This window comes from Hetaerina americana, unplaced genomic scaffold (assembly GCF_022747635.1).
Source record: "Hetaerina americana unplaced genomic scaffold, ioHetAmer1.1.p SCAF_89, whole genome shotgun sequence".
NCBI classification, from domain to species: domain Eukaryota; kingdom Metazoa; phylum Arthropoda; class Insecta; order Odonata; family Calopterygidae; genus Hetaerina; species Hetaerina americana.
The window spans coordinates 1132570-1149594 of record NW_027287527.1 but is presented as its reverse complement, the minus strand read 5'-3'; the positions used below and the strand labels follow the sequence as shown (position 1 = coordinate 1149594).

The following is a 17025-nucleotide window of genomic DNA, read 5'->3' as shown; positions in this document are numbered from 1 at the left end:
TAAAATAATAAATATTACTCTTATGCACATTTAAATCATGCCAAAGAATGATGAAATAAAAATATCAATTTTTGGAAACCTGTAACTTAGGAATAATGAACCATTATGTAAAATATTAGACATTTAACTTAGTAAATAGTATATCACAACAATAAAAAAAATATTTATAATCCTTATTCAAACAGTTTCAGGGTTCCAGCACACCTTATTACACCCATACTTCGTATATAACATACTCAACTATCATAATTTGTAGCATTATCATAAGAAAGAGCATAATATGCAGAAATAGGTTTTGTATGCTTCCTGCAAACTTCCTGTCTACCATTCTTGTTGACTTCTGAAATATGTATGAGCCCTAAGAACATTTTTTGCCCAAATTATTCAATTTCATCAGCTTTCTAATGTTTCAAACTTCATTTTGCCTACAATTCTCATTAAAGAATTATCCTGAATGCTGAATCAATTTTACTGCCTTGAAGGCTCGAATTTTAAACTTAATTAACAATTATTATAAAGGAGGACAGGGATTGATTGGAGGCTTTTGAGATGTGGGTGAGGAGAAGGGTGAAAAAGATAGCATGGACGAAAAGGAAAACAACTGAGAAAATGCCTATACATGGTCAGGGAGGAGAAGGGATTGTTATTATAAACCCAAAGGAGGCAGGAAAGGTGACTGCAGAGTATGTTGATCAGCAATGAATTGTTAAAGACTGTGATGCAGCGGAGAATGTTAATCAGGGGAAGTAGATGGAGGAAAAGAATAGGAAAAATGAGGGGAGAGGATAATGTATGCAGGACTGAAAAACATTTGACTCTGGTGTGGGGATTTTAGTGATCCTAGGATGTTGTATAGGCTAAGAAATGTATCGGTGTTAAGTTTTTTTGCTGATCTAAAATCTACCTTAAATGGAAAACTACCAAACAATAATGAGGAGGATTTAGTGAAAGTGACTTTTAACAATGTTTCATACAATTTAGAAAAAATGAAAACATCCATGAAAAAATATCTGGAGATATTAAGGTTAAACCAAAAGAAGTGATTAACTGGAGGGTGTTTAAATTTGTGACAGAGGGGAGAGCATTTGTTAACAAGTGAATAGCAAAGTAGAGAATACTTAGGACCACATTAAAAGTAATGAACCCTCAAGAGGAGCTGACGAATGAAATGGTATAGGGCAGTGAATATTTAACTTTTATACTGATTAGAATAATGTCATAAGTTTGAAAGGATATGTAATATTTGATGGATAACTTCCAAAACCTACCTGTTTATCATAGAAAGGCAGTTCAATAAGGAATGCTCATTAATCTTTTACTTGAATAATTTATAGTGCAAAATTTAATTTTGCTGCATTGCTATCTTAATGTACATGTGGTACAAGTTCCATTACTTTAAACCCAGTAATACAACACTGGCGGCTGTTGCAAGTTGAAACATGCTCACTTTGCCTATGGCAATGATGGAGGTAACATGCTATGGGCAACACGCAAATTTAAAATTTTGCTTTCACTGGAACAAAGGGTCGGCTGAAGCCCATTTAATTTCACAGGAAGAGATTGTGGTGATTATGTTATTCCATATAGCTCAGCTGAAAGATGGCTTAAAATTTTTAAGAGGGGAGGCAATTGCAAAGGAAGATAGACCCAGAGCTCCAGTCACTGCCTCATGAAAGTAAATATTAACATCATTGCTACCACCGTGAGAGAAATTCATTGAATATCATCAAGAGCACAATCAGAAACATAGAAAATATCATTGGGTGCCACCCACACATTGGAAACAGCAAAATTTCACATTTACTGTGTTTGTAAGAACTGCAAAACCCGAGGCAAAATCATGATTACTCTCAAAAATCAATGAAGTGTGCTCCTCATCCTCCTCCTTATAATGCAGATCTAGCCTCATTTGACTTTTCACTGTTCCCATATATGAAGAAACAACTTTATGAAAAGCATTTTTTCATCATAAGATGTAGGCATAAGATAACTAAGCATGTTTCAACTTGCAAAGGCTCCCACTGAAGCAATAATGGATTCAAATCAATGAAACTTATACCGCACCAATTGCACTTCAGGCTAATAATGGAAAAATAAAACTAAATTTGTAGAATAAAAAAGACGAATTAAAATTTTACGATCATTCTTAATTGGACAGCCCTCACACAGTATTGGTAATAATAAATTTAAGTATATACTAACCACCCCCCCCCTCCAAGTAACTCTTTACCCACCAAATTTAAAACCTCAGCATTTGTCTTCTTCCCTACACAACTTATTTTCTTCATTCTCCACCACATTATCTAGAAGGGTCTCACCTCAAAAAGCTCATCCTATTGCCTCAAAGACCAAATCTCATGTCCATTAAGCACTATGATCCGTATTTAAGTTAATCCAAATCTTCACATCTTTACTCAGTGTACCCTTTAGATATTCTCTTCTTCTTCTTGCATATGCCTCTTTTCTCAATGCAATTCTTCTAATGTCCCCTTTACAATGCCATGCACCTTTCCCCTAAAATGCAGTCCAACCTGCTCTAATTTATTCCATACTGCTTAAATATTTAGCTTCGTTTTCCTACTTCTAAAGAGTCTCAATAATTTTGTTTTATTGTGGTTTATTTCATACCTCTTGGACTGCTCTTGCAAAGCACTCATGAACAAATAAAATCCCCACACTGTCTGATTCACGGTTACTTGATCATCTGCAAACTTCATTCAATCATTTTGCTCACTTTTATTCCCAGCTCCAGACGTTTCTATGCTAGCCTTAACATTTGCTCAGCTATATTTTCAAAATACTAATGATAATGGGCAACCCTGTGCCCCTTCCCTGCCAATTACCGCCCATCCCAATTCACCCTCTGCTACCGTTACTTCTGTTGCCTAATTCATGTACATGCTTTGAATAATTCTTCTACCCCTTCAATCCATTCCAATCTCTCTGCATAATCCCCGCTGTCTCTCCATCTCATCTCAAACAAACCTAACATACTTACACCCTATCTATCTTAATGTTTTCCATCTTCCCTATCCTAATCATCATCCTAAACTTCAACGTACCCACCTTAAACATTTTGGTCTTCTTTTTCTCCAGTTTCAGCTAAGTGATGTAAGGATTTCATGTGGTGATGACCATGAAGGCCTTGCCCCCCCAAAACACAACCCAGAAGTCTTTATTCTTTTCTAGTAGTTTAGTCTTTACGAGTTCTTTAGTTGCCATGATTCCTTATATCAGTTTCCATCCGTATTTATCATGGAATGATAATTCAGGTGGTTTCCTGTTACCTTCCTCAATAGTATTTTCACCTTGACAACATCACTGAAACAGTCACCTCAATGGGGTCAAGCACCATGTAAGTGTCATCCTCATGCTTCTCTCTTCACCCACTTTTCCTAATTACTTCATCACTTGATAAAAATCATATCTATCTTACAAAATAAAGCAATTTTCACAAGAAATTCATTGAGATCTTCATAGCAAACTAACACAAATGTGGGAGTCCAGAAGTCTTCTGGACAAGGAAAATTTATCAATATCTCCTCTCTTCACACATTGCAAATGTCATGCTATTGTTCTATTACACTGGTGTGATAGAATAGAAAAATTTAAAGAACCTTAATGAATAAATAATATAAGTAACTTGAAAAATATTTTTTTTAAACTTGAAAACTACTCACCCAAGCTTAGGCAACTGACTCATATCCACTTTTGACACGAGATTTTCATCTGGAAATACATAATCAAGAAGATCTCGCTCAACCATATTTTCAATTGAACGATGCTCTATAACTACAGAGAATCGATTGAATCCAAATCGTACATCAAAGACAGCTCCAGGGTAAACCAGACTAGTTAAGCTGTAAAAAAAAAATCATACCATGAATTTTATTCATTGTAAGAAAGGAATAATTTCAAATTCATGGGGACAATACCATTTAATTTGGATATAAGGATTCAATTTCAAAAACTGATTTTTCAATATCTTCCAAATTTTGCACAATATATCAAATTAAGTAGGATAGACAACATTATGCTTTTCTAGGATGTGTCTGGATGATAACAGCTACAATGCAGAAATACCAGTATTTGTGGAGATAAAATATTTTTTCCAGCAACATAAAATATTTTTGAATCTGAAGGTAAAGTAAAGGCAGTCTACTGTTCAAATCAGGTCCTGTATGGACACAGATTACACCCTAACACACATCCAAACCTTGCCTGAAAATACAACTTTACACCCTATAATAGAATAAACTTTTCCTTAATAGTATTAATATTTAATATTCTCCACCTCCCTTATTCCTTCCAACATGCCTATCCTTTGCCTCCCTTACCTTGCTTGTCGAGCATCTTTCCCTCTATCAGTGTTCAATATTCAACCACAACCAAATGCAACCATCCACCATTCCTGCCTCCTTTGGATTTCTCTCAAAAATCCTCTTTCCTCCTCTAACTAGTACTTATTGTTTCTTTTCCTTTCTGCCCATTTCACCTTTTACATCCATCTCCAAACCCACATTTCAAAAGCCTCCAATCCATACCTATTATCCCACTTCAATGACCATATTTCTGTGCCGAACATAACCACACTCCATCTAAAAGCTTTCACTCATCTTTTCTTATTATCCTCACTCAACATTTCTCTCATCAACTCAGTTCTCCTTGTAAAACCCTCTTTCACTTATTTCAATTATTCTTCTTATATACCAACTACTTTGACCATTTTAGTCTATAACACTCCCAAGATAGGTAAACTGTTCCACCTGCTTTAGTTTAAGTCCTCCTATGTTAGCATTTAACTTAGCCTTCCCATTCCTGGAAAACCTTGTGAACTTTATTTTGCTTACACCGATTCAAATTACATACTTGTTACACTAATTTTCATATGTAATCAGCAATAATTGTGACACCTTGGCTGATTGGCTAACTATAGCTTGATAAACTTGATACATCCATACCTGAACATCAATTTACCTGATTGATTTTATGAATTCCCTCCATTTTCATTCCCACCTATAGTTCTTCCCAAGCCTCTTTTACCATTTCCTTCATATGTATTTACAAAGGCAAAGGAATAATGGACACCCCTGTCTTACCACTCTTCCCAACACTGCCCATTCCAACTCTCCAGCCATTCAGGCTGCTCACAGCTGAGCAGTCTGCAACATGCACCAATCACGGGCAAGTCTCCTATTCTTTCAATCAAATCTTATTTTCTGCAATTAATTAAGTAATTCAATCCAATTTACCCTATGAAATGCCTTTTTAAAAATTTATGAAAAATACATACAGAGTACGGCATTTAAATCTGGACACTTTTGTTTAAAAGCAAATATGTTAAAAAAAAATACAAATGAGAATCCTTTTACACACAAGTAGTGGTATCTGTCAAGAGTAGCATTACTCAATGTAACCCCCTTCAGCTGCAATGATCACCTCCAATCTTGTCCTGAATCAATCGCACCCACTCTTTAAAACAGCACTGTACATATTCGCGAATGCAGCTAGGAGAGCGGTGCGTAGAGAAGTGACATTAGGCAGCCTTGTCTAAATGGTAACTCTTTCGACTACGCTGTAAACATAATAGTCGAGGGGGTTCAAGTCCCAGCTCTTCGGGGGGCCAGAACTCCTTTGACCAGAACATGTCAATGTTATCCGAGAGCCAGTTTTGGACTAAATAACTCATATGAGCTGGTGTGCCATCCTGTTGATTGACATATTGTCTCCCCGAGGCCATAGTTAACAGCCACAGTTTCACGACATTCTTCAAAATTTGCCCAGTCGGGAAAAATTGCAAAAAGTTTCGAATTTGCAAATTTTAAAATAAAAAATTTTCAAAAAGCAAAACCTTCCCATAGACTTCTCCGAAGCATTACACTTAGTCACAATATCTTAAACAATTGATCTGGGGTACCTGAAGAATCAAACTATTTCACTGGGCAAACGCCCAGCGCGAACACTTTCGATATTAGCGAATTTTCGATTGTACTCCGCAGTTGTACGTAACAGTAACATCTAGGCCATTTTGAGGTTATGCCTGTTTACTAGATGCCTATAGCTTTAAAGAACACCTATCGCGACCTCCAGTGGATCTACAATATGGTGGGAAATTCAAATTGAAAGGTCTGGAGAAAAGTGCTGTACCCTGTATACATCCTGATTGTATTCTATGTCTGAACCAAACCTGATCATCCCTAAGTAATCATTTGCTCTCTCCATCCTTAAATTGATGATCTTAAGTATTACTAAGGATGAGTGTGAAATCAAAGAGTATTTCACTGTCCACACATCTGCCTTTCCCTTTTTTGGAATGGACACCGATCTGACCAAGCCTTCCAGCCAAGTTCCTCCCCCCCTGATAAATGCAATGAATTAACTCATAAAAAATCTTCCATCCTCCCTTTCCTACACCCTAAAGTAATTCAGTGGGGATGCTATCTAATCACAAAGCCTTATTTAATTTTTAATTGCCTTAATTTGATATCTTTTAATCAAGTATGCCTGGACATACTCTCACCCAGGTAATTTTCTCATTCCATGCCTAATATCTTTATCACAAGGATCCTCTATGTAATCTTTCCAGGATCAATCAATAGTTTTCCTTCCTTATCTTGGACAGGGCATACAGATTTCCCTTCATACCTCATGATACCTTTATGTTACTCTGCTGTATATTACTCTAGAACTATCACTTTAGTAATCCCTGCTTTCCTTCCATCTCACCATGCACAGCCATAGAATTTCAATTATTTCCTTTTTTTATCTCCTTTTTTATGTCTTCTAATTTCCCAGTCCTCAACATCATCCAAACATTCCAAGACCTATTCTAACTGGTTAGGCCCTCTTCTGTGCCTTTCTCTCTATTGGTGCTGTCCAAGTTAAAAAAATAAATATGGAAAAAAACATATCACTTTTCATCCCAAACTGAATCATTACAAACTTTTACCTAAAGGTGTAAATGAGGACTTATTAATAAGTTTTGCTACGAGAGTCATTTAATAGCTCCTTAGAAAATCCAACAGGTGGCATTCATAGTATCATAGTAGAAAAGGTTTGCTTTCAGTAAGCCTTAAGTCTCACTAGACTGCTATTAAAGGAAGGTTCAGCTATATCCATTATGTGATGTCAATTTCATAGTCGAATGAGCACCAAAATTTGTTAACACATAAATATGGAAAAAAATTAGTTTGAATAATCAACAAATCAAAGCTTGCAAAATACGTGTCTCCATGGTCTTATCACATGGTAGGGCTTTCAATTTTGGACAAAAAATTGGGTGTGAAAAAAATCTCCGCAAGATGGGTGCCATGTTTGTTCTCAGCGGAGAATAAATGTAATCATGTGGTTGATTTAGAGGTTGGTTTAGTGCTTTCCTATCGCAATCCTAAAGAGTTTCTGCATTGATACATAACTGTGGATGAAACATGGATACACTACTACAATGCAAAGACTAAAGAACAGTCGAAACAGTGAGTTTCAAAAGATGATCCAACTTCGAAGAATGCAAAGATGTTGGAATTAGCTGACATGTGATGGCCATCGTTTTATGGGATGCATGCACTCATCGCATTGATTACTGGCAAAAAGTACAAATGATACATGTAGATTGTTATGTGCAGTTATGGCACAGGTTGAGCAAAGAAATTAAGGAATATAGTTCTCATTTTCCAAAGAAAAAAATTCTTTTCTATCAAAAAAATGCACTGGTGCACACCTGTGCAGTTTCGATGGTGAAAATTATGGAATTAAAATTTTAATTATTACAATCCACCAGATTTGACCCTGAGGAACTTGTTTTAATTCCTAACTTGAAAAAATGGCTTGATGAAAAACTAATCACATTGAATGAGGTTGACATTGCCAACACAGATGCCTACTTTTAGGACCTTAGGAAACCTACTCTTTAGATGGCTTAAAAAAGTTTGGAGAGATGCCGAGAAAAGTGTATCAAGCTAAAATGAGATGAAGTTGAAAAAAATTCAATTCTACCCAAAATAATTTTTTTCTCCTAATTACTTATTAAATGACCCACGTAAATATTCAATTTGTAAGGAATGTAAAAAAAAAACTGTACCCATTTCTGCATTCAATCCAAATTGTGCTTCGATTAATTTTACTGATCTTCCCCTCGTACTGTATGGAATCAATGTCTTCAGGGTTTGGACCATGCCGAAATCTTATGTAAACCATATCATTCTCCAGGAGGGATGGTCGTTTTTCTTCAAGCCCAGGCACCTATGAGAATAACATTAACATTACATTTAGGGCAAAAATCAGAGAAAAGACAATAGTACATATGAGAGTACCATAATTCCAGACCATAAGAGACACTTTTTTATTCCAAAATGCTCTGAAATCAGCCAACGTCTTATGGGCTGGGGGTAAATATGTATAACTTAGACAAATAAGGATAGTCCGATTTGTCAGAAAAATACTTACTATTAAGTATTTTTTCCCAAATAAAGGCATAGAAAATGGTTGATTTGATTACAAATGCTGAAAATAACACTTGTTTTGAGTCAGCAGTAAGTAACAGAATTTTATATTTTGTTGAAATTACTTTGTTGCATCGTACCATGCATATGAGGCATCAACCTAAAAAGGGAAGGACCATGCGTGCCAGAAACTTATTAAATAATAATGCTGAGTGGCAATTTATGTAGTAGCATCACCAAAAACAAATATCTCTACGAAGCTTTCTATTAAAAAAGAATTGGTACATATAAATAATAAACTATTTATTTTCATACTTCTTAGTTTATTACAAATTGAATTTTCATTACCAGTCGTTAATTTTCAGGTTGTAATCATTCAAAAAATGTATCTCTCAACTTAATCATCGAGCAACTAGAGTAAGCTGTTATCCAATATTTTCTACCACCACTCCATAAATATACATACCTCAAGTTCCACATTATCATCTTCTGCCAGCATCAAATGGACACCAGTCATATTGAATTTCTCAATATGCCTCTGTGCTTCGAATTCATCATAATGAAGCAGCATATGAAAATAGTCAGCATAGTTTTCCCGAGTAACTCCATCAGTCACGAGGCTACTGCAAATAAAACAAATGTTAAATTTAATCAGGTTGCCACATTTACTGCTCAGGTGATATCAGAGTCCAAAACTGAGATAATGAATACATTTTGTGTCTGCGCTTAACATTTCAAAATAACTTCAGAAAGCAATTATTCAGTTACTTGAAGCAACATTACATTTTTAGAATTAAAAAAATCCTTTTAATTAGAATTGGCACGAGGCATTATTTCTAGGGTTCTACAAATCAGGTTACAAGTCCTTAATTTTTTTATACACTATCTTCCACAAGCAATGCACTTTAAGCTTTTTTTTTAAATGTTTTGACCCTATTGCATCATTATCAGGTGCCTTGAGTGAAAGATCTTAATGCAACCACAGAAAATTATGAAAACCCTCACACTTTATGCTGCATTTTTATAATATATGAATGAGAAATATTAGTAATAACATTCTGTATAAGCATATAGGTGCCCTTTTTTGACACAAATTTAACTTTCCATAAATTCATTGTAATTACTCAAACCTGTCAGAGTTAGCAGATGCAGTCAGTTTAATAATTAACGTGTTTCATTCTTCTCCTTAACCAAGCCAAAGGAAGACTGTCTCTCATCTATTGACTATGGTGGATGCTCCACAATTTCTAATTACCACCCAGAATTTAATCCAGCCATATTGATGCATGAAACGCAAGTCTTAGGGCACTCTGGCATGAGTAAAATATTCTTGTCATTCTCTCTTCCCACATTTATGATTCCAAATCCAAATGATATTCTATGCTAGGAAAGGTTCTCCAAGTCACATGTACCATTAAGAATTTCATCATGATCACACTGCTTTTTAAAAGGTAGTTTCATTATCACATTGAATAATCAGTCATAGAATCAACTAAGAACATATGGCATTCATGTTATACACAGCCTACAGTTAAAACCAAAATTTAGTGAGAGGGCTACAGGAAATTCATTTTCTCTTAAATGATAGTCAAGAGGCATTTGAATAAATGTTTCCCTATTGTTACATTACAGACACATTTATGTTTATAGAAAACAAACAAATATACAACTAAACCTGCATATACTAATTGACAAAGGCTTAGTATTACAATGCCTCATTAAAACTAAATGTTAGTTATCGAATGTTAACTTAAAAATAACAAAAAAATCAAAATTTACAAACAAATAAGATTGCTCACTACTGAATGTGAACATTGTAACCCGCTTTTCGACAGAAGTAGGCTAATGCCGATGCTGGGTTTCTTTCCATCCTTTCTTTCCCATCCATCCCTAATGGTGCAAATAACCTTAGCTCTTGGTCACCACCCAAAAAAAAACCACATTGTAACCATAGCAAAGTTATCTCTCAGTTCATAGCAATTTAATGGTCCACTTTTTTGGTTCTAATAATTTCATAGGATTCCTTCATTTACATATATAGCTTTGATATTTGATAGCACAAATAACAAATGTTTATTCAGAGAATTATTATTCTTTCATCAAATTATTACATACTACCGTAGATTGCATACAACTTCATTTTGTATTTTTCTGTCCCGAATCAGAGAAGTTACAATAGGTGCCATTGATCATATCACAGGAAAATCAGCCTATTTATGTAATTGGTACTGAAATAGTTGACCCTGAACAGCCTTGAAGCCAATGTAAGTATGAGTTCAACTTACACAGGCCACTTTAAAACACAGTATTCAACCCAAAGGTCGGTTTGGTAGGTGATGGTAGAGTTCATCCAGTACTAAGCCCAACAGCATGTGAAATTCACACATAAGGGTAGGAGGGCCAGTTCCTTTCCCTGTGTTGGTTATGGTTTCCCAGGAAGATCTGGTACCCAATAAATCACATGACTTGGGTGGAGCTGTACTGTGCATGCCATTGTACAATTCCAAATATTATGCCATGTAATGCTACTGGCATTTTAATGAACAAATAACTTTTGAAAATAATTCAGAAGAAACAAAATACATTATTTAACAATTATTAAACATATTTAGTGATATAAACAATCTTAATACATCTAACGAATTATGTTGAGAATTTTTAACATTATATATCCAATAAATAGGAATTCACTCTAACTGCAAATAAAAATCATAACTTTTGTGATAATTAATTAAATATTGCTTAGCCCTTGGTGATTCAAGAATATTTTCTGATGTTCAAATTTAAGTGTAAGGGTGATTTCGTTCATTCCAAATTGTTACATAAAATACTGGCTTACATTTTGGCCTCATTTGGTACTCATTTTCAACAAGAAATTTCAACACCACCAAGTCTTACCAATAACTTCAATTTTTCATAGCAAAACATTCACTCCGCTGAATGAGCACATGAACTGCATTTCCCTTCCCAAAGCTTTCTATCATACAACAATGGAAACAATTCCATTTGCTCACAGATAGCAATCATTGCTGAGAAGGAAAGTTATCTATGGTATTACTTGGCACATAAATATTCTTAGTGAAAATGTTTGACCAAACCTAATGAAATACAGGTATTAACTGTCAATACAGGTATGGAATATTAATAACACTCATTTAACATTTGCTTACTTGAACCTGTGATAAGCATTCTGTGTTTCAATTGGCATTCCTTCATAATACCTCAGTCCAGATGCAAAAAATGACACCAGGTTGATTGGAATAGGATAGTCGTTTATCTTACTGACCACAGCCCTGAAAAAAATAAAGACTTTTCATGAAAAAATATTTTTTTCCTCGGAATACATAAAAACCTAGGGAAATATGAGTGAAAATTAGGGTCCTTCATATTTCAATTTAATAAACTAAATAATAAAATTAATTACATAACTTGTTGAACATTAATGAGATGAGACAATAACTAAAGCAACCTTTTAAGGATTTATACGTGGGTAAGTCAATATATAAGTTGCAAATGTATCGTTACGAACAAAAAGAGATGCTACTACCATTATTTTGGAAATGCTTGGAACATCCACTATACAGTCCCAACTTAGCCCCCCTCGATTTTCATCTGTTTCGGCCCCTAAAAAGTCATTTACATGGCTACAGAGTTTACTCGTTGGCTTGCGACAGCAAACAAAAGACTTCTATGCTGTCAGCTATCAAGTACTTCCTAAGAGATGGGATGAATTTCTGAATGCACAGGGTGAATATGTAGAAAAGCAAAATAAATTTCAAGTTACATACATTATTACTGCATCAACCCAGTTTTGCAAGGTATTCATTGACGGGGCCTTGTACATATATATTAGAGTGTTTTACATCTTTTTGTTGTTGTTAACGTCAACTTAATCACACTATCCTCTGCCACTTTTTCATTATTTTTAAGCATTGTGTCTTTTATAAGATATTGAGGGCAATTTATCAAATTGTTTGAGGATACATCCATGGAAACCTGGACTATCTTTGTTAGGGTTTGAGGCCATAAGAGTGCAAATAAGTATCTGCCACAGTATAGAATAACTTAAGTAATAGTTTGGAACCAGTTTATATCAATATGTGCCATTATTCATGTGTATTAGATGATGGATAAATTGGTGACATTTTTACTTTCGAGTTTTTTCTCAGACTCAAAACATATTTCATGTCCTGGAGTAATACCTTATTATTCACTTGAGGTCTTTGATTCCCAAGCGATGGAATTGACATGCTTTTGTTGAATAACGGGCCAACTAAAGGGCATGTCTATTGCTCAGATGTGATTAAAATACCCCATTAGCTCATCTACGACATCTTTATAATGAGGTCCATGCATATGCTTGGTTTTGAGCCCCACGTATCCCGACACAGCCGCTTGGCCTATTTTATCAAAATTCTTAAGTATCATTGAAAGAATTTACTTTGGGATCCTTAAAGCTAGAGTAATCTGAGTTGTAGTCCTATCTCTGAGAACCACTTCTCTTAATATTTTAAGCTTCATCTGAAGATTAATACTTGTTTGCCTTTGTTTAATCATTGCAAAACTTCGAACTTCTAACCTGTGGTCATTGCTTCATGAAGACCTAAATGAAGACCTAAATTCACACACACATGTGCATTCAATGCAGGGAATAAGATGTTAGATTATGGGTAGGTAATAGTACATTGGTAATCTACTAGTTTAGGTAGGTTTTTGGATGGATACAACAACCAAATAAATACCTTGTCTCTCCTAACAAAACACAACCCAACATCCTACTCCACAGCAAGTCCCAAAAGAATAACTTTTTATAATTACACATGAATTCTCATGTACTTCCTTCTGTCCAGCATCCTTATCCTATTCTTGCCCCTACCTCATTTTCAAACATTCTCCCCTCTATCACAGTCTTCAAACACAAATCAGATAGAAACCACTCATAATGAAAATATGCTCACTTACCCACTCTTTGTTATGGCTTCATAAGTGCCAGTAACTGGCACCCAATCCAGGCCCTGAAATGGACTGATCTCAGGCATCGTGGAATTGACTAGCTTTTCCCCAGAAGACACCTTGATTACCTGTCCAAATGATACATAAACATGCTGAATCTAGTGAAATACACTTATAACCACCCCTATGAGCTTATTTTTTATTAATATTTTGTACCTTGGGAGCAGTTAAGTTCAATGAATAAAAAAAGTTAATCAAGGATAAAAAATACACCAAAATTTTAAATTTTAAACCAACATCTGGGAACTCCTTATCCAAAATGTCTGTTTTCCTCAATCTGTATGGGCATTCAGCATGGACCAACACTTTCAGGTAGATACCATATACAGGCAGGACTAGTATTTTTGCAGCCTTCCCTTTCACATACACTTAATTCCTTCTTACGTCAATGCCTCCTGGCCCAGAAGCATCGGCGAGAGTGAACAAAATCTTTCAATATTCCTGGTTATGGCTTTCAATGGAACTAATTTATAAGGCCTTAAATGTAAACGTAGGGTCTACAAGGTCTGTTCAAAAAGTATTGCTAATTTTGAATTTTCACGGGTTACGTATACTTAATTTTTGATTTTTCTTGTGGCGTTATGTTGGTACTTACGTCTCTCACTTATGCCAAAAAGTTTGGCCATTTCGAATGTTCAGTTAATTGTTGATAGCTGTTTTACTTGGATATGCTCTGGCTTGTCTTCGATTTTTGCCAGTTCCAAAAAATGGATCAAAGAATCTGTATCAAATTTTGCATGAAAAACGAAATTAAGTAAACAAACGCATTCCCAATGTTGACTGTGGCACATGGAGAAGCTACCTTGAACCAAAACAACATTTACCCATGGTACAAAATGTTATCAGAGGGCCGAGAAGATGTGAAGTACAAAGAGTGTGCCGGATGCCCGAGCACGTCAACAACAGACAAAAACATTGATGAAGTGAAGTAAATAGTTTTGGCCAATCATCGAATCACCATTAGAGGAGTTGCTGAGGACCTAAACATATTGATTGGCTCGTGCCATTTGATTTTTGCCAATGATTTGGGTATGACGTGGGTCGCCATGAAATCTGTACCAAAATTACTCAATTTTGACCAAAAACAGCAATGCATTCACATTGCTAATGAAGGGTTGGACTCTGTCGGTGGCAACCCAAATTTGCTCCAGAGGGTCATATCTGGTGATGAATCATGGGGTTATGGTTGTGATGTGGAAACTAAAGCTCAATCACCCCAATGGAAGCTGCAGCATGAGCCAAGGTCGAAGAAGCACGCCAAGTTCGATTGAATGTGAAAGTTTTGCTTACAGTTTTCTTCAACTGCAGGGGCGTGGTGCATCATGAGTTCTTGCCAGAGGGTAGAACGGTAAATGAGGAATATTACCTGCAAGTTATGTGCAATTTGTGCGAAGCAATTCACCAAAAATGCCCAGATTTGGGGAAGAACAAAAATTGGCTTTTGCACCATGACAACGCCCCTGCTCACACATTTTTACTTGTGCACGGATTACTCTATGTCATCGAACTGTTTCCCTTCGAGTGCCATTTTCAATTTTGGGAACATCCAAAAGTCACAGGGGGCTATGTTGGGACTGTACAGAGGCTAGCAAAGCTGTACAATCTTGTGTTTTGCCAAAAATTGCTACACAAGGTTTGATGAATGCACTGGCACGTTATCGTGGTGAAGAAGGCAGTCACCGCTTGACCAGAAACGCGGTCATTTTCTTCTCACGGCATTACGTAATCTTTTCAGAATTTCAACATAATATTCTTTGTTGATTGACCTCTTGCAGCAAATTTGTAGTGCACAATGCCCTCACAGTAAAAAAATAACAATAAAAAAACGCAGGTCGGACAGTTTTCGGTCACACCTCTTACACATATATACAGGTATACACACAAGCACACACGTGTGTACAAGTTTACATGTATGTACAGTGAGCATAATTCATTCCACAATATTTATTCATAAGGCAAAAAACTGGATTAATCAACTTTAAGCACATATATACAACTCTGTAAAATACGATAATGTGTTCAATTAAAAAAAAATTATGCACAGCATTTATTCAAAGGAAATTACGTATAAATTGTTTAGGATCATGAATCAGGGCAGCTTAGAAGATCAACCATTTTAGTGGTCAGCCAAAATGTGTTACCACCCCAGAAATTATTGTTAAAGTGCATAAAATGGTCATGAGGACCACCAACTCATCATCTGAACAGGCATATTACATTTTAAAAGTGAAATTGGATATGGGAAAATTATCTGCTTGATGGGTGCCGTAACTCTTTATGCAGGATCACAACTGCATCAAAATGGAAATTTCCAAACAATGTTTGACCTCTTTTAAGAGCAATCAACAATGTTTTCTGCACCAGTTTGTGACCACAGACAAAGCTTGGGTCCACTACTATACCCCAGGGACAGAACAGATTTCAAAGCAGTGGAAACATGTTGATTCACCACCACCAAAAAAAGCAAATGCAATACAGTTGGCCAGAAAGGTGATGGCTTCAGTTTTCTGGGATGCAACAGGAATTATGCTGATACATTATCTTCTCAGTGGTAAAACTATTACCAGACAATACTACGCTAACCTCCAGGACCAACTGCAGCAAAAGATGCACAAAAAAAACACCAGGTTTAGCAAGGAAGAAAGCCATCTTTCATCAACACAATGCGTGCCCACACAGAACTGCCATTGATACAGCAAAAATATGTGAACTAAGATACCAATTTTTGCCACACCTGCCTTATTCACCTAATTTAACACAATCAAATTTCCATTTATTCCCTAAGCTCAAAAATTACCTGGCTGGACAGAGATTCCCTTCAAACAAAGAACTAAAAGCCAAAGTAGATAGTTATTTTGTAGGCCAGAAAGAATATAATTTATTAGAAGGGATCAAGACTTCGGAACATCGCTGGACCAAGAGCATTTGTGTGCAGGGCGACTACATTGAAAAATAAAAAAAAGCTTCACTTAGGTAAATCGTTTTTTCTATTCTATTTCGAGAACTTTTCAAATTACACTTGTCCTTTGGTAAGTAGCAAATAATCAAGTGTAACCTATTCAAAAAGATAAAACAGAAGAAAGCTCAGGAAATGGATCATGGAAGTATTAACCGGAACAACAAAAATGGAGTGTCAGCAGGCTGTAGAGAAAATTATGGCTGATGAAAGGGAGCTGAATACTACACGGGAAAAACGGGACCATATGAATAAAGGAATATCGATAGCTGCAAACGAAACAACAGTTACAGTAATCATGAAAAGGACAATGGAACCAACAATTACACACAATTTGAAAAAAAAGATAGATGAGAGAAGGAAGTGGAAGAATGTAACAGGAAGAATGTAACCACAAAAAGAGGTAGAAAGAAGCATAAAGAATAAAATAATAAAAAACTAATGAATGACATAAAGAGAGTAAAAGACTAATGTTGGAAGAGGCAGTGCAAGTATATGAAAATTTTAAAAGTACAGGAAGTTGAAAGCCTTCTCAAAAAGAAAGAAGAGAAAATCAAGCAAACAATCAAAGAAAAGTTCAAATTATCACTTGAACCACGGAAAATTCAAGAAAGATGG

At 35.6% G+C, this 17025-nt stretch overlaps 1 protein-coding gene across 1 annotated transcript in view; it reads right to left on the bottom strand.

The window, feature by feature from the left end:
• The window catches only part of LOC139698569 (putative helicase mov-10-B.1), a 72550-nt gene that overhangs the window by 26036 nt on the left and 29489 nt on the right, over positions 1–17025 (bottom strand). Inside the window, exons 6-10 of the mRNA XM_071597409.1 lie at positions 13401–13519; positions 11609–11731; positions 8905–9061; positions 8078–8238; positions 3681–3860 (exon numbers count right to left, since the gene is read on the bottom strand). Coding sequence (XP_071453510.1) covers positions 3681–3860; positions 8078–8238; positions 8905–9061; positions 11609–11731; positions 13401–13519 — 740 coding nt within the window. The remainder of the gene's footprint in view (positions 1–3680; positions 3861–8077; positions 8239–8904; positions 9062–11608; positions 11732–13400; positions 13520–17025) is intronic.